Source organism: Onychostruthus taczanowskii, unplaced genomic scaffold (assembly GCF_017590055.1).
Source record: "Onychostruthus taczanowskii isolate IOZ18803 unplaced genomic scaffold, ASM1759005v1 scaffold3, whole genome shotgun sequence".
NCBI lineage: Eukaryota > Metazoa > Chordata > Aves > Passeriformes > Passeridae > Onychostruthus > Onychostruthus taczanowskii.
The window spans coordinates 7,355,513-7,377,114 of record NW_024500349.1 but is presented as its reverse complement, the minus strand read 5'-3'; the positions used below and the strand labels follow the sequence as shown (position 1 = coordinate 7,377,114).

At 35.9% G+C, this 21,602-nt stretch overlaps 1 protein-coding gene and 1 long non-coding RNA gene across 6 annotated transcripts in view; both read left to right on the top strand.

Moving 5' to 3' along the window:
- LOC121337923 overlaps nucleotides 1-11,333 on the top strand; it is a 44,069-nt gene extending 32,736 nt beyond the window's left edge. The window contains exons 5-6 of the long non-coding RNA XR_005952959.1: nucleotides 10,675-10,718; nucleotides 11,253-11,333. This is a non-coding gene — a long non-coding RNA (uncharacterized LOC121337923). The remainder of the gene's footprint in view (nucleotides 1-10,674; nucleotides 10,719-11,252) is intronic.
- NEBL (nebulette) overlaps nucleotides 1-21,602 on the top strand; it is a 313,090-nt gene that overhangs the window by 145,726 nt on the left and 145,762 nt on the right. For 3 of the 5 annotated variants that reach the window (XM_041408376.1, XM_041408377.1, XM_041408375.1), the window contains exons 1-4: nucleotides 11,969-12,155; nucleotides 12,252-12,323; nucleotides 18,663-18,767; nucleotides 20,924-21,034. The exons of the other annotated variants lie outside the window; for them this stretch is intronic. In XM_041408376.1, the coding sequence (XP_041264310.1) occupies nucleotides 12,087-12,155; nucleotides 12,252-12,323; nucleotides 18,663-18,767; nucleotides 20,924-21,034 (357 nt within the window). In that variant the 5' untranslated portion in view covers nucleotides 11,969-12,086. Of the gene's footprint in view, nucleotides 1-11,968; nucleotides 12,156-12,251; nucleotides 12,324-18,662; nucleotides 18,768-20,923; nucleotides 21,035-21,602 lie in introns of those variants that run through there. 5 annotated transcript variants of the gene reach the window in all.

Genomic DNA, 21,602 nt, shown 5'->3' with positions numbered 1-21,602 from the left:
TGATCTCTAGAGTAGATCTAGATCTAAGTAGAGTATCATCTACTTAATGATACTCTATTTATGCCAAATTGATTTTAAAGTTCTGCTAACTTTAGCCTGTTTTCCAAGCTCTTCCCAGCTCCAAGCAAACCTGTTTTTAACTCTAGAATATGTATAATGATTGCATTGGTAATCACTACATATAAGCTATTGTATCTGTGAGTGAGTTTTGTCAGGGCTTGTATGAAATGTACATGTTAATAAAGAGATACGGTTTTCATGCATAAGATTATTTCGTAATGAATTATTGAAAGTAGTAAACTTCAATTCAGCATAGTCTGCAAAAGAAGTCAGGTGGTGTTAAGCTGAGTAAAAAATATCTGCTATGCTGTAATTTTAGCAATGTCTTTGCATTGTACAAGTAAATATTCATACTTTTGACTAAAATACAGATCTGGAAAAAGAGAAAGCAACTAGGCTGTTGTTTCTTCAAGCATAATATTAATGCAGGTGCCAATTATGCTGTTCTACATTGCTTGGGAATAGTTATCCAGTGAATGCTGAGACCCTGTAATATTTTCTACTATGTTTGGATTCTGCCATTTTCCCACATGAGAATTGTGTATGGCAGAGAATTTCTCACGTATTTGCTGTTAAATGTAATTCTGGTTGGGTAGAACTGGACCCTTAGGGATTAGTTGTGTTGTCCTTATTGATGGAAAGATAATGACTATCTACACTGGAAGAAAATTGTTGTTGTTGGTTTTTTATAGAACATAGAGCATGTTTATTTTTAAACACTCTTTTCTTTTGTGGCTAGAATACAAGGAATGACTAGTGAATAAAAGTATCATTAATCTGACTCTCTAGCAGAATGAATTATAATTTAATGGACAGAAAATCCATGAGGAATGTCCATACTCCTACATTGTTTGAAAATCATTTTACACCAGATGTAACAACTGAAGTTCACCGCTTTTCAGCTGAAAGCAAAGTAGCAGACTGATAGACTTTATGTAACAAAAGTGATTAAGTTGGACAATGCACAAGTTCGCTCAATATGTGAAAAAATCTATCTGCTTGCCTAACTTGTACCTGTACATCTTTTATATTAAGCTGGGATAAAGATAATGATTTTACAGTTAAGATGCACATAGAAGCAGGCCTTCAAAGGAAAATCTAATTGAAGTTTATGAAGTTAAATCTTAATATTTTGTTTGTCTCAAGATGAAACAGAGAATGTATCATTCAGAGTCATTTTACATAAGTAAAGACTTAAAATACTTAGGTGTTTTCTTTGGTTTACTTATATATGTTTTCTTGTTTAAGGATTTTTAAAAACTTTCCATGATAAAGGAATTCTGTCCTTGAAGTGACTCTAAGCTTCTTAAAAATTACAATAAAATAATTATAATAAATATAATAATTATAATAAAAATATTTATTCTCTGTTTTAAGATCTGTAACAATTTCATGTCTGACAATTTATTGACATTTTTGAAAGTGACTTAACAACAATATGAAACTTTAATTCCAAAACCAGAAACTTGTGTTTTAAAAAGAAATTATCTATCAAAGTTCATGAGCATTTAGCATATGCTTTTCAGATTTTAATCTCGTCATGAGACTTTAAATGTGGCTGGTCTGATACATCTTATCTCCATCTGCCTCGATATCATGATGATATTACCAAATAATGTTGAAGAAAGCTGCTGGGTCTGGCCCACCAGACATCATGGTAAAAGTCCCGATATTGAACTGAAGGGCGTTTTGCTGAAGCTGTACCCTGTTGTAGATGAGAACAGAGGGGTCATGTGCCAGAAAAGGGTCTCCTGTGGTTGTCATACACTGAGAGCTGGTGTCTCAGTTCTGCTGCTGCTCCGTGGCTGTTGGTATATTTAATGGTGGTGAAACAATGAGATTAAACTCATTATTAGCTTTACAACCAACATGAGATTAGCATGACTTGTGCCCTGATACTAATTTTTTACCTCAGCTTGATTTTTAGCTGTAGAAATTTCTGACATCTTAAAAAATCCCTGTGGGTAGCATTAATCAAGTACTGTGCACTACTGGATGTTAATGTCCTAGGATTTAAATATAAGCTTGCAGAAGCTGAGTCTGACATATTTTGAATGTCTACATGGAGCATATTATAGCTGCATCTTCCTCTAGCAAAGAGATGGTTTAAAATTGTTGCAAGTAAGTGAAATGTGTCGTTACTTCTGGGGCTGTAGAACAGCGTCCGTGGATGTAAGATTAGGCACTTACCGCCCCCGGGGTTTGCAGTTTTGTATTGCAGATTATCATTATTGCGTACACTTTTCTGATGAGATTGAGAAATTTCTTTAGCTGTAGAGTAAAGCTGCCAAAATACATTTACCACAGACCTTAAGGCAAATATAATTCTTCCAGAGGCAGCCTCAGGCTTTGGAGGGTTTTGTGCTGAAAGCAGGCTTAGACTTCCCATGAGATCCTCAAAGAGATAAAAAGACTAAAAGCTCTTCAAAGCTAGGCCTTAGGCCCTGACATAATTTAATTCTCTGGCGATGGTTTTTGTATGTAAAAAAATGAATAAATATTTACAAAAATTTAAATGGAAATGTACCCAACTAGGCCTGAAAATAACTTTTTAATATCACCTGTTATTTTGCATTCAGCATAAAAACGTCTTCATATAACTTTAATTTAGACATCAGATGACCAGGAAAGGACATGGTATTTCCTCTCTCTCTTTCTACATGCAAAATTTCAGCAAGGTTATCTTGCTTTTTTAGCAAGGTTATCTTGCAGAATAGTTACTCCTGATAACTAAACAGATGCTGAAATTAATTTGCATAGCAAGTAACTACACTGTTATTCTAACTCTATTCTGCACATTAACCCAATCGCTCACTAATTGTAATTTAGTTTAAGGTCCTAAATTAAAGAACGGCTCTGTGTTCTGATCTCCTCCCACTTTTTCCTTTCTTATTTTTTAGGCTATATTAACACTAGATTTTATTTAACAAATAGCAAGGTGTTCTAGTGAAATCCCCCAATCTTCAACACTTTTAAGTTAAGAGTTAATTTACGCTGGAAATGACTTAACAGAAATGTCACTGAAAAAGAGACAGGAAAAATCCTGTTGAGAAGCTCTATGGTATCAGCATTAAAACTATAGGGCTGGGAGTCAAGAAACCTTGATTGATTGCAGGCTTTCCTTCTTACTGTGGCGATGCTGCTTTGCTTCATGCTCCCTGTTCTCCACCTTGTAAAACAGAATGATGGAATCTATATCATATATCTTCAGGTGTATAGCAAGGAGCAGCCCACTCCAGTAGCTATTTATTCTCTTCACAAAATTCCTGATGTTTAGAGAAGACTTGAGACAGTTTGTTCCCCAAATCAAGTCTGCTGCACCTCTCAGACCTCTGTTCATACCATGATTGTCAATTGGCCATGAATCGGCAGCATGATCAGGAGCAGGTTTTTTGGTCAGGCTTACTTATCCATGGCTCTTCTTACTTAGGCCTGACTCCAGCCTAGTCTTCAGATGCCTGAGGATAAGGAGAGCACTTGGCTTGCTCTGTGTCTGTATATTCAACCAAAAGCTTTATCCCTCTATTTATAAAATTCTTTAAATCTGAACCACAGGAAGCTGTATGAGTTAAAAGTATTTATTGCTCTTTAATGTTATTAACAGCAACACGCGATCAAATCCAAAGATGGTATTTCAGGATAATTTGTAATGTACAAAATATTGCTATATGATTTCTTCTGCTTTTCTCCTCTCAGGAGGTGTTTACTGTGGAGTTTCACATAATGCAGGCATAAGCCTTCTTTGATTTGAAGAATTGTAGTTCAGTGTGCTTTTTTCAGTGGTAACTTAGATATACTGTGTTATATAAATAGCATCTTAGGGTTATATTTTCATTATTTATTTATAGGAGCTATTTTTCCTACAGTAAAATATGAGAACTGACATTATAATAGGTATTATGAATGTTCTTAAAGATTAAGAAGTGTGTTCACCTAGAAGTACCTGTGTTAACTCTGAAGTTTAGATTCCTCTGTTGTCATTGGAATTGCTTGGTTCAAGATAACCAAGTCACAGGAGTGACTAAAAAGTAGCTGAGGCAAGAAATTCCAGTTTTATGTCCACTACTGGTTTGAAGAAAACAATTCAAACTAGAAGATAATGCTCTAATATGAAAGCAAATTAAGTAACTGATAAAACATAATTGCTTTGTGTAGTTTTTCTTGGGGTTTTGTTTTGTGAGTGGGGGAACAAAATTAAGCCAAATTAAAAATAAGACTTTCTTCTTCTAAAGTCTTCAATATTTGTTTGGAAAGTGCTAGATTAGCTTTTATTTGGTTCATACAAAATAGATTTCCCCAGGGGTAAAAAATTTTTAAGCTGAAATTTTGAAGTTAAACTATAGACCATGACTAAAGTAAAAGATGATGTTGCTTGTTTTAAAAGACTAAAGATAATAAATAATTTTAATGTGGTTCAGATATTTAATAAACCCTTTAAAATGATGATCTTCATTTCTTTGAATATAAAAATATGTTACTAAATGCAAGTTGACATTTCTAAATTAGGTACTTGCCACTTCATCAGTGATATAAGCAGAAAAGTATTTTTCAGGGAATGATAGAAGATGTTTTTATCATCTTGTCACTGTTGTCATGGAAGTTTGTGTATATCATTGTTAAACAAACTGTACATAAGGCTCTAACAATCCTATGACCTACAATTGCCAGCTATGGTATTTTTAGTGAATTTTCTTCAGCACTGTAGTCAGTGCTTAGGAACCTGTAACTTGCTCTCCTCAGTTACAGCCATGAACACAATTACAGGATTAGGCTGTCCAGAGACCCCATAGTAGAGGGTTCTCTGTTAAAAGGTTCTTTTCAATACTGGGTTATTAACAGTTTTATTTCCTAATCCATTGTGGCCTATTATAAGCACTTAAAAATTAATATTCCCTCTGTTCAAGTAGACCGTTTTGACAGGGAAGAATGAGCTATCCATCAGTCATTATAAACTCTCTGTCTTGAAAACTTTGGATCTTTTCTGCATGTGGATTTTATATATTGTGTGCTTTGTTTTCGAATACGGTGCTCAATTCATAGTACAGCTCTAGTGTATCATTGTCTTAACCTATCATGCATGGAACAGTGGGCTGAAAGAGAAGCTTGACTAGGAAATCCATATAAAAGTGCTCCAGGACACAAAGTGTGTGTAACTTGTTTTCTTGTTGAAATCTTATGATGGGCGCAATTCACAAAGTAGAGAAAAAAGGTAAATTTGTTTTGGTTTTTTTTCCCCTCCAAATGAGATTTAAGAAACGGTAATTTTAAGCACAATAAAAGTGTTGTATCTTTTGCATAAGTACAGATTTATTTTGTCCTTTTGTGCCTGGAGTTACTTAAAAATATAGCTTCTGCATCAATTATTTATGACTTGAAATTACTTCTCTTTTTTAAAAAAATGAAGTTACTTAAATACATTTTTCCTCATTGAAAAGTGACTTCCATTACCTCAAAAGTATTCATTAAATTTCTTTTCTCATCCTGGCCTGTCTGGTTGCATCTTTTGGGGAGTTTTCTGAACACTCTTCTGAAATTTTAAGGCTATTATTTTCAATAACTGTCAATGAAGAATGTAGGTTTTGTGCTGGAGTAAGCTGTCTGTAGCAATTTGATGCAAATTTAACTTATCTGAGAATCACAGTAACATGAAGTATTCAAGAACTTTAAAGTTGTAAAGGTTTTTTAAATATGTATCTTACTATGTTGGTATTCTTCTGTTCAGAGAACTACAGTATCAGGACTAGTAAAATACAAGTACAGAAATATGAAGAAGAAAAAACTCAATTACAAGTAACACTGTGGCTTTAGTTTCTAGAAAAATGCATTCATTAAGTAAGTGAGGGTTATAGGTTGAAAATTAAATTTATGGGAAATGTGTACTTTTCACTTTCTGCTCCAGGAGATTCTGTCAGTTCATGCAGTTGAATTCAGTGTAATGCCACAAGAAAAAATCCTGGCAAGCAAACATGCCCAGTCTATGTGACTAAGAACTAAGAATCTGTGTATAAGATAAATGCATATTTTCTATTATTTCAGTTTACAGTAAGCTGTATATGAATGTATAGTCATAGGAGGAGATTTGCTTAGGTTTTTAGGATTTATTGAGGCAAAATGGAACTTGTTTATTACCGGCTTCATACCTTTCACCTACATTAATTAATGATTTTCGCTAGGATTTGTAGAAAAATAGAATTTCCAAACTATATATTCCTGTATCTTTCTTTCAAAGGATTTAGTTTTGAATAAAATGGACATTTTGTGAATGGAGAACTTTGATCTTTTATCCAAATTTCCAGCATTAAGAGAAAAGCTGTAACTCCCTCTTCTGCTGAATGTGATTTTGCTTTTACAGACACCTCTCATGGCACACAGAACAAAAAAAAAAAATTGTTTTGTAGCCATCATCTGTAGAACAGCCTTAGAAAATCTGAGGGAAGAAAGCTGGGGTGTGTATTGCCCCCCACTGGTCACAGGGCACCAGCTGTTGGCTCTTGGCCATCCCGCACACGGGAGCATTGGGGCTCTGCGTTCTGTAGCTAATAGGGAAAAAATATCCTGACTGTTTGTTGTTGTAACATAGTAATGGAGTTGGGAGTGCTGAGGAGCTCATCTGTTATGCCCCAGAGCTGGTATCTATGGTGGACCATAGCTAGGTGAACACTTGAGGAAGGGGACAGGGGCTTTATGACAAGGAAGGGAAATGCCACCGCAGGCGGGTGGAGTGGATTAAACAGTTGCAGTGCAGTCAAATGTGGCATCTCAGCTCCTGATCCATCAGCTTGCAAAAGGAGCTGTAAGAGGGATAGATTTTCAGGCTTCTGGTTAAACTGAAAATATTGAGGGAGTGGAAATACCAGATTTCTTCATTGTTGAGGATTTAATTTCTTGAAAAATGAAAAACTAGGAAAATATAGATAGAACTGTGTATCCCAACTAGAAAATACTGTATTCAGGCTTAAAAAGTATTGTGTAAACACAGCAGGCAATTACAAATATTGGTAGAAAAAATGAAATGGATGTTTTGGGGTTAGTTTTAATGGCTTATTTGATTTATTTTAATGTATTGTTCCTTATCATAGGTAAGGCTATATCTGCATGGCACAATCCTGTGCCCTGATACGTACTCTTCCTTCTGAATGAGTTCATTCCTCAGGATAATGAGTTGTGTGGGAAAGAGTTTATTAACTCAGGTTACACAGCTTCTGGTATCTAGATTAGATTGGGTATTATTATGTGAAACTAGTTATGTACCATACAAACATCTGAAATGCTTTGCCATCAAAATCCAGTTAGGCTAGGCAAGGTTTGAAAGTGTGAGTTTACAAAAAATGTCTGTTTCTGTATCTGTTAGACTTTGAAAATTCATAAGGTTTTCTGGGATTCAGAATTCAGAATTCTAACATCTCGTTTGTATTTGTCCTTAAAAACATCATTGCCACTCTCTGCTTTACCAAAACATTGAATAAAATAACTTATATTGAATGAAAATCCTAGCTTAGAGCTATGAGGTATTTGCAGGTTCTGAAGTGCTGATGATGAGTGCAGTGTTAATGATCTGACAGATACAAACTCGTGGGTAAGGTTTTTCTCTAAATAGAGTCATCTCTTTAATATCTCTAGTTAATGTGAATTGGTATTTCATGTTCAGGGAGGTAAAAACTGGCAGGCTGGGATTCCTTGCATTTTTTTGTTTGTGATTGTGGTGCTGATAGACTAACTATGAACTTCCTTATGCAGGGCTGCTAGGAACTTCTAGTCTGAGTATTTCTAGAAATGAGAAGTGTTTGAGTCTCAGCACTTAAAAATGCCTTGTGTGATTTTTGAAAAGACACCACCATCTGTGTTGTGTTGAATTAATTGTAGTTATTTCGGTGATGTCTGCATGTGTCCAGTAAGAACAGAAAATAACATTTTAATTTCAGGGATGTCTGTGGGTTGATTTTTAACTGACTGGAAACAGGATAGCTAAAGCACGACCTTGACCTCTTTTTTTGTTAGGTTTTCAGTCCAGAATTGAAAGGAGTATATTCATAATGTATATACATCTCAGTATAGTGCTGTGCAGATTTCCAACTGAAATAGGTCTTTAGTTTGCAGCCTGTGTTCGAGTACTCCATGAGGAACTCTGCATTAAAAAGGTTTGACTTTGTGAGGTTTCTGGTATCTTTACCATGACAAACAGAAGTTCTGCTGTTCTGTGAAGTGATAGACTAGTCCTTTCAGCCCAGCAGTGCATAAGATATTGAGTATATCAGAAGGCTTTTAAGGATTATGCCAGAGAAGTCCAGAGGTATTGTTTGTTCAGGGACACAACTGAGAATCGCTGCTAAGTTGTCATGTGTATCAGGGCCAAAACGAGATGAAGCCTTTTAACTTTCTGGGCTAAGAAGTCCCAAATGTATTTCTTGAAAGACTGATAAAGGGACAGGAAGATGGTGGGGCTCTGGCCAGATGTGGACTCAGCTATGTGTGATCAAAGTGGGAAATCTGCCCAGCTGTGTACCTGAGCTATTCACACTCTGGGCCAGCTCACACTCAGGAGGATCTGGGCTCATTTACGCCCCATGTTTCTTCCTCTTCTGCCTCCTCAGCAGATATGTGTTTACATCAAGTACTTGAGTGATGTTCTGTGACAAGAAATAGTACACTGACACATGGAATGATGGCTCTAAGTGCTGGGAGACCAAAATATCTCCTTTCGTAACATAAGCAAAGGTTGTGTATTGCAGGAACAGTGCTTCTGTAAACATTGTATGAAATGTCCTTGCAGGTGTGTGGAAGTAGAAATGTGGAGCTACGCAGCATTTTCATACAAAATTTGAATTAATTCATGTTGGATGCTTCCCTGTAGAACCCATTTGTACACATTTTAAGGTATCTCTAAAACAGTAAGAAATTCTAATTTTGCCATGCCCTGAGAGCATGTAAGTATTGTGGATACACAGCTTAGCACTCCATTACAATGTTTCTTAAAAATACAATTGTATTTTGCTTAATCTGTGGTTTCATGCCACAATAAAAGATTATGGATCATTACATTATATATAGCAGAAAATTATTCAGAAGTGTCAGTTTGTAGATTTTGGTAAAATTGCAGATTTTGTAGGCGAAAAGTAATCTATACTACAACATAGTTCATAATTGTTTTGGGGATGTAAAAGCTCAGCATTTTAACTAGGTCTTTATTCCGATTAGATTTAGTATTTTTATAGTAATTTTAGAAATATTGGAAACGTACATGTACATTTGCCGTGCCAAACATTCCTACTGATTCTAGATTATTTATTGCTTCCTATAGAAGTAGCTAAAGCTTCTTTCCCATGCCTGGGAAACAAGGCTAGGTTGGATGGGGCTCTGAGCAGTCTGATCTAGTGGGTGGCACCGTTGCCCATGGCAGGGGGGTTGGAACTGGATTATCTTTAAAGGCCCTTCCCTCCCAAACCTTTCTATGATTCTTCTTGACTTGCAGGCTGCTAACTGAATAACAGTGCACTTCTAAACCATGCAACTCTTAAATGGTCCTAACAAATTCTTCCCTGAATTATATCTGGATATATTACATTTTCAGGCTTGCTTTATTGCACAGTGAATGTTTTCTTATAATATTCAGTGTTTTGACAAGAGTGAAAAAAACTGAAACAGGTTTCTATGTCATATAGTATCTTGCTGTCTCTGTTATGCGAAAAGTTGAATTTTAAATAACTTGTGTATGGTTAGTTGTGATTTTTTTCCCTTACTCCCTTTGTGCATAGTTTTATATTTTTCTTTAATATAAGCTGATGAGTTATAGCAGCTGCCTAATGCTTGTATTATGGAAGCTACATGGGGCACAGGGTATTTGAATGCTTAGTTATGCCTGACCCAGATCATGCAAAAAATGAGAAAAAATTAATTGTATCAAAGCTGTTACAGATAGTAGGATAAAAAAGAGAATGGAATAGAATAGAATAGTTCTGTTGGAAGGGACTTCCAGTGAGTGTGTAGTCCAACTGCCTGATCACTTCACAGCTGACCAAATGCAATCTTGCAGATTTTGATTATGCAGAAGCTATTGCAGGAAAACCAGAATTAATAGATACGTTTTGGTCTGTCCAGCTGCTGAAAACCCACCAGATATAATGTTAAAAGCATGTTACAAAGCCACACACTTCCCTTTTGCCCCAAAACGCAAAGCATTTTGTTGTAATTTTGGCCATATTTGCTTTCCAGTGCAAAAAATAGCAAAAGATTTCCCTATGTTCAACAAGCTTTGCAGCTACAAATAATTTCCATGTGCTCTTAAATATTTTTCAATGTCTCCACTTAAAAAAAATTAGTAATTATAGGGAGGAAAAGTAAGTTAACTGCACTGAAAGCATATAGTAGTGGCAATACTATCACAAGAATCCCAAAGTGAAGCTTTAGTGCTGCACTTCTGTCTTGACACTTTTGTAGGTACTCTGTCTCCTTACCGTGTGGTCCTTAAAATCATGCATGAGTCTGTTGTACAGATGTATTTGCTGCAGACATGACATTGTACATGTCTGTTGTGCAATGTATTTGCTGTAGTCATTATCTTCAAAAAAGACCTGTTACTGTGAATACTCATAAGACTGAACCATTTGTTTTCACCAGGTTGAAGGATCCTGGACTCCAAAAGCAGTCAGCATATATCACAGGTAATTCTCACCTATGCAACCTAGAGTTCTAGGTTTTAATTGGAACTTTAGCAATGCTGAAAGTTCAAACCTGAAATTTAGGAACTTCTATTTGAGAGTGGAATGGAAAGACTTGAAGCTGCTGTACTATTAATGTATAAAGAGTTCTCTCTCTTGGTTTAGGCTGAAAGCAGTTCTTGCCTTTGTTCTTAATACTTAATTTTTCAAATTTTTAGACCTTAACTAAATCAAATGCTGTATTTTTTCTCATCTTTGAAATGTTTCTTTTTCTAAGGAAGTGTGTGTTTTTAAATAGACTCTGGACATTGTGTTGGGCACACGTACTTAAAATTCTTTAAAGAGTTGTTTTTAAGAGCACTCATTCCTTGTCTCTTTGCCTGATTGCAAAGCTGTGCAGTGGTGAATGACTTTGCTAGATGAACTTCAAACCTCTACAGAATGAGAAATATACAAGCTTCAGTTTAAAAAGAAAAGTGATACTAAAATGCTGGTTTCTCCAACCGGTCTTGTAATACCTTCTTGCTTGTTTTACAGAAGTAAACACTGACACTGCACCCATGAACATCAGGATATCTTTCAGTTTCATTGCAGCTGGAGTCAGTGACTTCATAGTGAAAAAGGTTGGTTGTTTGACTACAGACCATGACAGTTTCTAACAGTGAAGGAACATACTGTTTGTGTGAATATTTAGCTGTGTATACTTGTAGTACAGACTTGTCTGTATCTATGCGTGCATGGGTTTAACCTGCAGCTGACATGATTATGGAAAGCTTTTAAGGAATTCTATAAGCTTTGTGGAAAAGAAGTAATTCTGAAAAAAATCTTCTCGTGTTACATTTACTGGAAGATGAGAATAGTGTGCTTTTTTGAACAAGAAGCCTTATTATTCGGACAGTAAAATAAAATTTTGTCATAGCTGATTTTAGAGTCACTGATGCCTTGAATCTTACAATTGGGCAGTTTTCCCATAAAGTTAAAGTCAATGTTCCCCTTTTAATCCTGTTAATTTTACTAAATTGCATACATTACAAATTAACTGCATCACAGTGTTTGAATTGTGTTTGTAGTAATTTTAAAAATAGTTGCTGGGGATAGGTCATTTAATTATATTTTATCAGTAAGAAAGCATTAGTTCTGCTGTGAGTGATAGCCAGCAAGGCCATCTGCAATGCCTTTCAGTTCACTCACTCTGAATTGTTCAGATAAAGACTGTCAAGTGCTGCCTAAATAAGGAAGGAGCTGTGGTAGCGTTAAGTGCAGTGGAGGACACAAATGGAGCATTGATTCCAGGCATGCTGGAGGGTCTGAGCTGTTTCCTGCAGCACTGAACCTTTTAAGAGTTTTCATTGTTTCCCACAAAGTATTAAAATGCGAGTGTCTGCCATTCAGGATCTCAGGGAGGATGAAAATGAGGATTGGGAAGAAGAAGAAGAAAAGGTGAGTTAAAGCCCAATAGTTTTGCAAAGTACTTATTTCCTTCTGCTTTTTCCTCTTTAGGACAATAAATCTGTAATGATTACCTTTCTCTTTCAGATCTTCCTCAAGCCTGTTATTGAGGACAGAAATATGGAACTGGCCCGAAAATGCAGTGAATTAATAAGTGATGTAAGTGATGGTGGCTATTTGCACTCTCATATTTGCATTTCTTCTTTCAAATGCATTTATATTTATGATACATATTTTCTCAAATGTGTACAGTGTAGTGTGTGCCCATCCAAGGCTCAAATAATAAAGGCCCACAAAATAATAGAAAAGCACAGATTACTCTGGTACCATAAATTATCATCCACAGAAGAATGAACTTTTCAGAGCACTTGGATGATACGAAGCACAGGCCCTAGAAAGTTGTGTTTCAAAATGTGGGTCTCAGGCAGAGGGTGCTGCCAGGAGTACTCCTTGGCTGCTTTCATCAGGAAAAAGTGGTATTTTTTCTGGTTGTATTCTATGCAATTTAATTGGTTTGAAGAAAACTGGGTTCCAGTATACATAGCTGTAAGGAGGGAAGTTAAAAAGAAAATATAAATTTCTAATGTTATCTTTTGTTTGTGCTGATAGATGTCCAAGACTGCTCAGCATATTGTTATTGACTATGCTTATAGGACAAATCCACTCAAATACTAGAATATCTTTTAAAAATATTTAGCTCTCTAATTCTTGATTTAGTTACTATAGCTTTTTAAAACTGTGGATCAGTTATATAAACATTATATAAACATCATAAATCAGATCCCAGACATTTTAAATTGGAGTAGATCTGATTGCTTCAATGTAACAGGATCGGATTTACCTTTTTTTTTCTGTTTCTCTCTGGGACAGTGTGTTGAAAAAAGTAACTTTGTCCTTTCATGGGGGCACTCTTTACACCACATGGGTGTAGAGAAGGATATTTCTCCTGTGAGAAAGCTGTGACAGGAGAGGAGACCTTCCTGAGGAGAGAGTGACTTACTTCAACAAATGTTCTAAAGAAATGAAAAAATGGCATCTGACTTTTGCTGTAATATGATATTTAGGTTCGGGTTGTTAATCTAATGGGAATAGAACATACAGAATCTACATTTTAGGTATAAATGTTTAGGGGTTGTGTGTCAGAAAAGAAGAGTTAACTCAGAAGAGCAGTATCTGGGATGTGAGAAGTTACACATGTGTGGGATGTGTTACAGTGCTGGCTTGAAAGTGTGACTTGACAAGGTCAAAGTTTCCTCTTTCCTCTTGTCCATACATTTCCTACTTCAGTTTTCACAGAAAGAGTGCTGAAAATTGGATAGATCCTTAAGAGAAGCTACCAAGATGACTCCTTTGTAAACTCAACCTACTTTAGGAAGCAGTAGAGATTAATAATATTTTTACTGATAGATATATACATGCTTTCTTTGGGAAAAAGGGCATATGGTGTGTTAAGTGCCTGTCAACTCTTGTAAAGGCAAAAATGAAAATGGACCTGAAGCACTTATATGACCCAATATACATTTATTGCATCCATGCAGCTTCTTTCTAAACATGGTCACTGTTCTTAAAGAAAAAAACTCCTTGAAAAATGCTGAAGAAATCTTTCTTTAACTGAAAAGGAATTATTACTCTGCCGTGTACCCATTAGGAGTAATGTTGGCTGTGGCTCTTAATTAATGGATAAATTGAGTGGCTGTATTTTCTTGGACTTTCTGCAGGGACTTGAGAGCTAAGGTGAATAGCTAAGTCAAGCCAGGCTTCTCCTGCTTATAATGGTTCAGGGATGTGGGCTTTTGCTGAAAACTTGTGATGCATTTAGCCTGCAAGTGTGTTAGATTTTCCTTGAGATATGTCAGGCATAATGGCAAAGTGTTATTAATGCTTTCAAAGCAAGAACAATATATAATGGTCCAGACCAGTCTAATTTCAAAAAAGAGGCTCTTTGTTTAAAAATAACATCCAGCTTTGGGCCTTTATTCAGCCTCTGATGAAATCAGTAGGTTTTTCTTCATTGGCTTGAATGGAATATGCATAGAATATGAATTTTGTTTCCCAGAATTTTTGCTATATTGGAATTTCTCATGACCAGTGAAGTCCTTTGTATCTGGGTATAAATTCTTCACCCTGCACACTTCGTTGTGGAGACTAATAAATTGCAAAGAGTTTGCATTCTTACCTTCAATTTTTTTGCTTGCTGACATTCAGAACTTTTAATATATTCCTTATTCTTTTTAGCATGAACCTTTCCACGTACTACTATTTGTGTGGATTTATGACTGGTGTAGATATGTACATTTTATTTGTACAGTGGTTTTATGGCGCTTTTGGTTTGGCTCTTTAGATGACCTTGGGGGAGCAGCCTGTGTCCTTGCTGGCCACGAGACTGGGTGATTGTCCTTTTCTGATGGTGGAGCTGTCAGCACATCTCGTCCATCAGAATGCAGAGCCAGGAGTGCACATGCCTGAGATACTGGGCTTGTATTATGCTTGCCCTGCATTCTTTGCAGGCTGACTTTAATTTGGCAATATGGTTTTGAAAAAGTGTTACACTGGCAGTCCTTGGTGAATCTCTAATTGCCAGCCTTGAGCTGTACATAGGGGAAGCTGTGAAGTGTTTATTTGCTCCCGTTCTTGAGAAAATCCCCAATTTCATTTGAGGTTGGCAGATGTTTGTTCTGTGGCTGTGATACCCCCTGGATTGTTTCTCTCGACAGTCGTTCCATTTAATCTCCCTTATTATGAAATTTTATTCCACAGATGTTTTCAAAACTGTCATGTGTGTTTGATTTATATGAATTGCCTTCCTCTCCAGGCCTTTTCTCTTCCACATTGAAATCGAGCTCGTCCATTTGCTTGTAGTGTATTTTCATCTCTTCTTTGTTTTGATTATGTGGTGGGATGTTGTCAGTATTGTTATAAGCAGAGATGGGAACAATTACAGAAGGTAATTGACCAAACTATTATAATCCTTTATGGAATGGCAGACACCACCTTCTGAAGATTCTGCTGAATTGTGGTGGTGAGTGGTACCAGCACTTGTTTTCCTCTAAAGCAAAAAATAGGACTGCTTGCTATTTATCTGTCCTTGCACAGAGTCCAGCTTAGGTTTAGGATGTCTCTGTTGTAAAGCAAAGTCCAACAAGACCTAGAGCCAATAGTGGAAACACTGTGCCAAACTAACAGGGTTTTGACTACCTAATTCTGGGTGCAGCCGTTCACCTGGACTCACAGCCTCTAAATCAAGACGATCTTGAGTTTGAAACTGTGGGAGATTACTAAAACACTATGTATTTTAATAGTAATACTGTATGCCTGCCATTTTCTCATGCTTTACTCTAGGTTCCTATGGCCACAGAGAAAGGGTTCTGTATTAGATGAATCTGTGGTCTGAGACAGTCCTTAGTCTTATAAGAGATTATAAGTTCAGAAATGTAGGTTTGGAAAGTGAATACTTAGTGGAAGGAAGTTTCCTTTTGTTCTAGCATAAAAGCTAGATAAGAAGGTTCAGACATTTTTATTGTTTTTCTAAAGAAAAATGGGTGTTTTAGATATGACAGTTCTACAGTGGATCTTGGCAGGATGACTCTTGACATGGTTACACCATTGATGTTAAGATTATTAAAAGTAGCTTTTGTGTATATATTCTATTAAAGTTAGATGAGCATGTGTCCCTGAATAAAAGGAATGGAGGCTGCTTGGATTATGCTGTTACCATTGGAGTCTTTCCTTTAGCTCACAGTCTCCCTTCTGTTTCTCATCCTGAAAAAAGCTGGTGGAACAGCCCATGGGTGAGATGAATTTTCTTGGTGAACCAGGAAACTTTGGCTTAAAGGTTGGATGCCCTTGTTTTATAAAGTTGATCTTCCCATATAATAACCATTAAGAAAAAAAATGTAGCTTGAAACTTAATGTTTTGGTGGTTGTCTAGGAATTTTAATCCACTTTACTGGGTAGTTGTGCCGCGGTCAGAAGTTTTATGATGAGTCAGGGAGAAGAAAAGGGTCTGGAGAGAACTATGAAAAATTGGGCCTTTAGTGAGCTATTGAACTTCCGAAGTATATTGAAAGAGCCGTGGCTCCAGGCCATCATTTGCAAATTCTTCCTATTTGTTTTTTTTCACAAGGCTTACCAGATCTGCTCAACATAAACAGCATATTTTGTGGTGAGGGGTAAGCCACTTGCAGGCAAAATTTCCTATTCAATATTTAAGACATCTGAATTTGTAATTACTGACTTTGAAGAGGAATATTAGCTTCTCTGCCTGTTCATTCCATTCATTGGTTATGTTTGAATCGTAGGCAAGCTCTTGAACATCTTCCTTGCATCGTTTACACTAAATATGTTTTATAACTGCAGATGTCATGACTTCATTATACTTGTCCCATTTCATCTTCCATCTTTCTGATTCCAAACAATGTAGACAATACTGTAGCAGAATGGAGTTTGTTGGATCAGAATTTGACCAAACATTTTATTATATGTTCTCTCTAAATTGCATATTTGAGTCTGTATGCATTTTGTGGCTTCTATGGGTTACTATAACAAATGTGAATAATAAAGGATTAAGGAGGTGGCATTAGTCATTTACTGCTTTCAATTCTTTTGAAAGCATGACTTCTACAGCAAAACAGCTTTGTTTCTCCTAGTTATGTTCTGTCATTTCCCCCAATTAAGAGATACCTTAGGAAGCTTTCGTGTTTGATTCTTGAATGTAATTATTGCTCTGCAATTAAAATGGATATAATTACAGTCAGCTTTCAGATATCTGTGGATGATTTATCTAAGTTACTAGCAAAAAGACTGTATCCTCTGCCAGAGTCACAGCTTTACAGGAATTTCTACTGGGAATACCATCAAACTCACCCAGTAGACAGTCAGCTCTGTAAATTTCCATGCATGTGTGCAGGTTGGACAGTAAGTGCCTGCTCATATTTATCATAAATGTGTCTTTTTTGTGTGTTGCTCTGTGGTTACCTATGTGTATGATGTCACACACAGGTTACATGAACCACTGGCTTTGTGAGTAAAGTCATGACACAGTACTGTTGCCCATTGTTCACCAAAAGGTTTTCTTTGAGAAGAGACTGTAATCCACAAAAGCAGACAATGTGATTTGGAAGTGATGTGTAGATTCTTTCAGTAGTCCAAATCTGAATGAGGTCAATATCAAGCAAAATTGGTTCCTGTGTGAGTATAAAGTAGTCATGAATTTGAGATGAATTTGGCATTATGTAATCCATTTTTCAGTAGACACAAACTTTGCCTTAGAAAGCACAGGAGCTGATTCTGTGTAAGCTGCCATCCTTCTCGTAAGTTTTCCAAGTCCCTGTAGAGGAGCGTACACTAGAACTTGTGATATCCATTAAGGATTCAGAGAAAGAGGATATTAAGGCTGCATATTTCTGTAATGCTCAGATGCAGATCATATTGCTTCTGTCAGTGCTTGTCAGCAAGTCTAGAGTACATAAATTCGAGCTGCTGTTAGGCAGAATGTGAAAATGAGGTTAGAGAAATGGTTGCAGATAATAACCATGAAAGCTTAGTACTAAATAATTCAATTTGCATTGATTGAAACAATTCTCTTTACAAAGAAAGAAATGTCACGGAAAGCATCTAAGGCTATCCATGTAAAGTGTCTGTTGTTAAAACTTACTTAGTCCATCTCATCATAATTCACCATCTTTCTTCATGCAGTTCGTATATGATGAAAGTTCCTACACGTTAACCATGTCCATAGATTTTATCCTTCTTGCAGTCTCACTAATACAAACAATAACTCTGACTTCAGCAACACTCATATGATTATTATACCTGCCCATACTGTGTGTCCCATTGTAAGAAAAAGGTTGGTTGCTTAAAAAAAATTTTTTTTTTTGCCAAATATAGTGTTATTTTTTTAAAATTTTCCATGGTTTCCTATGTGCATACACATTTTAAAGAATGCCTCAATTTAAACTTTGGTTGGTCTTAAAGAAATTCTGTAATTACTTGAATGCCATGAGAGTTGGGTGCTTTGTAGGCAATGGTTTGGCAGTGGCCTCCTGAATTTATTCGTATAACTCTTGGATTCATAAAGGGGCATTTGATGATATACAGATTCTGTGCTTGCTAGGTCTGTGTTAGAAGTTAAACAATTTTTATCTTTGAGATCAAGGATCAAGGAGATCAATTATTCCATTCGTCTTTCTTTAGAGATACTGAAACATCTACAACAGTCATGAAAATGTGCTCTAGATGTAGAGAAAAATCCTGTCTTTTTCATCTATATTATTAAAGAGTTCTGTGACTTTTACATAGCCCTGGTAATGTGCGTGAGAACTCGTAGCTTCTCTTTATGGTTTAATTTGATCCAGCCGGAGCTATTTGCAAGCTGCCCAGCACAGTATCCATGAATAAAATAAAATAGAAATAATAAAAAATAAACAAAAATAACCCATGTTTGCTTTCATGTGTGTGTGTTTTTAAGAACAATTAAACTTCTTTTTCTTCTCTTTGTAGATACACTATAAAGAAGAGTTTAAAAAATCTAAAGGCAAGTGCATATTTGTACCTGACACCCCGCAGCTAAAACATGTGAAAAGCCTTGGTGCTTTTATTTCTGAGGTAAGATCTAAAAGACTGAAAAATTTTCTTGGCTTCTTATCCTTCCTAAAAACTCTTTCAATTGAGTACTGTGATTTTTAGCAGGGGAAGGATGGCTTATTTCAAATAATTCTGTTTAAGGCTGAAGTGAATTCAAAGGCTGTAATTAATGTGTGCTGCAATGTGAATAATAATAATAATTTGGAATTACATGACACTTATTTTGGGATTTGAAGATACTTTATTAATGGTTCTGAGCAAGTCATAGCTATCCCATTTTATGTTTGGATAAACTGAGGAACAGGAAAAGAAAGTACTTTTTCTGCAGTGATGAGGTTTGCAAATTACACCTGTGCAAAATTTCCCTGCTGTGGAGATTTCACAGCCTGATATCAAACAGGAGGAGACAAGGAAAATGTTTCCATGCTATCATCCCTGTCCTCCTTCAGCAAGAGGGCTGGGGCAGACAGGTCAGTGCCATCAGTGCACTTGTATGTCTGTCTGTCTGTCTGTCTATCTATCTATCTATCTATCTATCTATCTATCTATCTATCTATCTATCTCTGCATACCTGTGACATGTGCACACACGCACAACTGTGGTGGCAAAGAAAGATCAACGGCTTCCAAAGTGTCAGAGCAGCATTTACTGCCAGCTCTTCATGTCCCAGGTACAAGGTGCTGTAGGATTGCATCTCTGATTATTTTCCACAGGTAAGAGCAGCAGCAGAAGTTTCACCAGAGAGGAGTTTCACCTTTATTTAGGAATCGCTGGTTCTGAGTGACTTTTCTGTCACTGTGGCCCTTCAAAAAATTAAAATTTTGGTGTCTCATTTTTTGTGCCACTTTTATGATTATAATAAAGAAGTCCCAGTTTGCTGAGGTTTTGAGGTTCCATAATTTATATACGTTCTAAATTCTCTTTATTATATACAGCAATTTGCTCTGTAGCTTTCAATATAAATGCATCTAATGTATGCTTTTCTTGTATTTATCTTCCTGTTTTCTGGGAAGGAGTGGCATGTCCCAAGGGAAGTAAATCTCATGTAATTGCACTATATAAGAGACAGACTATTGTAGTCTACAGAAATACAGTATATAGAGAGTATTTATCTACTCTCTCTGATTCCAGAGAATCTGCTGCTAATTATTAATCAGAGATTTAGAGATATAAAAATATTCTAAAATTTTAAACCATGTAGGTTTGATATTACCACACTTTTGAGCACTCTGTCTGTTTATTGCAGCATTACCTGAAGCCAATGATGTGATGGATGGTTTATCTTGTAAATTACTGACCTCTAGTGTCCCATCACCTGTATGTGCAAATCTTGGGCACTAACATTCTTAACAGCACATCCACTTCAGTGAAAAAGAGTCCTCTGTTTTGTGGAACAGCAACAAATGTTACAGCAAATTATTGATATGTATACTTATAATGTATTTGGGGAATTAGTCTCTAATTAAGAACTGTATATTTCACAGTAATTAAGTGACATTAGACAGTATAATTGAAAATATTTTTGGTATTTATGATTACTTTCACAGCAGTGTTGCCATTATTGTTTTATGAACTTGGAAGACTTAGATCTGAAGCAAAAGCCTCGTACATTTTGAGCTATTGTTCTGGTATCTCCTGTAAAACCCCTTTGTGCTGCCAATACTGAATACTGGAGTAAACACAGGATAAATAAAACGTAATTTAAAAATGAGACTGGAATAGGAACAGATGAAACAGAAATGATGGCAGGCAGGCAAACTTCAGTGTTCCTCCCCTTGCTTGCTACATTTAATTGCTGGTACTTACTAGTTGGTAAAATATTTATGGGCCACCTCTCATTTGCTCCCATTGTTCAGGACTCTGGAAAAGAGAAATAGGAAAAGTAATTTTTGGATTTGAAAATGATCTGAGAAAGGATAGAAGAAACAGCCTTACTTATTTTGTTTTCTATTTCCACCAAAATTATTGAATGTAATTAGTAGATATTTTACATTGCTTTGTGAATTAGGCACATCCCCATAAAGTATAATTTAAAGTTGTTTTTCCTAGAAAGCGAGTGACAGTTAATGAAATGTTTCCAGTTCTGGTCTATGCCATTTTATTTACTAGAAAAAATAAGTAGTATGTTTACTGTATCTTCATTTTTGCATTTTATGTCACCTTTTTCTGCCCTCTAGGTGAAATATAAAGGAGCTGCTAAGAAAGACCTTTCCAACTCTCTCTATCAGCAGATGCCAGCTACAATTGACAGTGTATTTGCGAAAGAATTAATGCACCTTCAGAGCAAGGTACAACTTTATAATTGCAAAAATGATTTTTAGATTAACTGTGTGTCAGAATAAGTACACTTTAAACAAAATATTTGAACGGTCACTTGATTGTCTGCTTGATTTATTTGGGTGAGCTTGTCATCCAGAGTTTATCACCATAGCTTTTTAAATTCAAAAACTACTCATTTTTAAAATGTTGACAATTTTATTCATGTTTATTAAATATGCATTTAAAAGTTGGTAATGCATTCCTTGATTCAATGAAATCCATGAATGCAATAAGGAATTATTGAATTCAGTGGCATTGCATGGTCCTTATAGAATGGGTGAATCTTATATAACTTTTTCCAGTTGGGTGTTGTATTAGCTATATAAAACATTTGATGCTGAAGGCAAAAGAAAAGAAAACTGCTTTAATGACTTCTAAAGGCACTTAGTGGTAGCAGTAAATTTATTTCTGATGATCTGCATACTACTACTTAAAAAAACAAATTTTATACAATTAAAATACGAAATCAAGTATATTGAATATAGTGTAAAGCTTGTAAACAACGAGTAAAATAGTAAATTCCCATTCAGTTGCCTT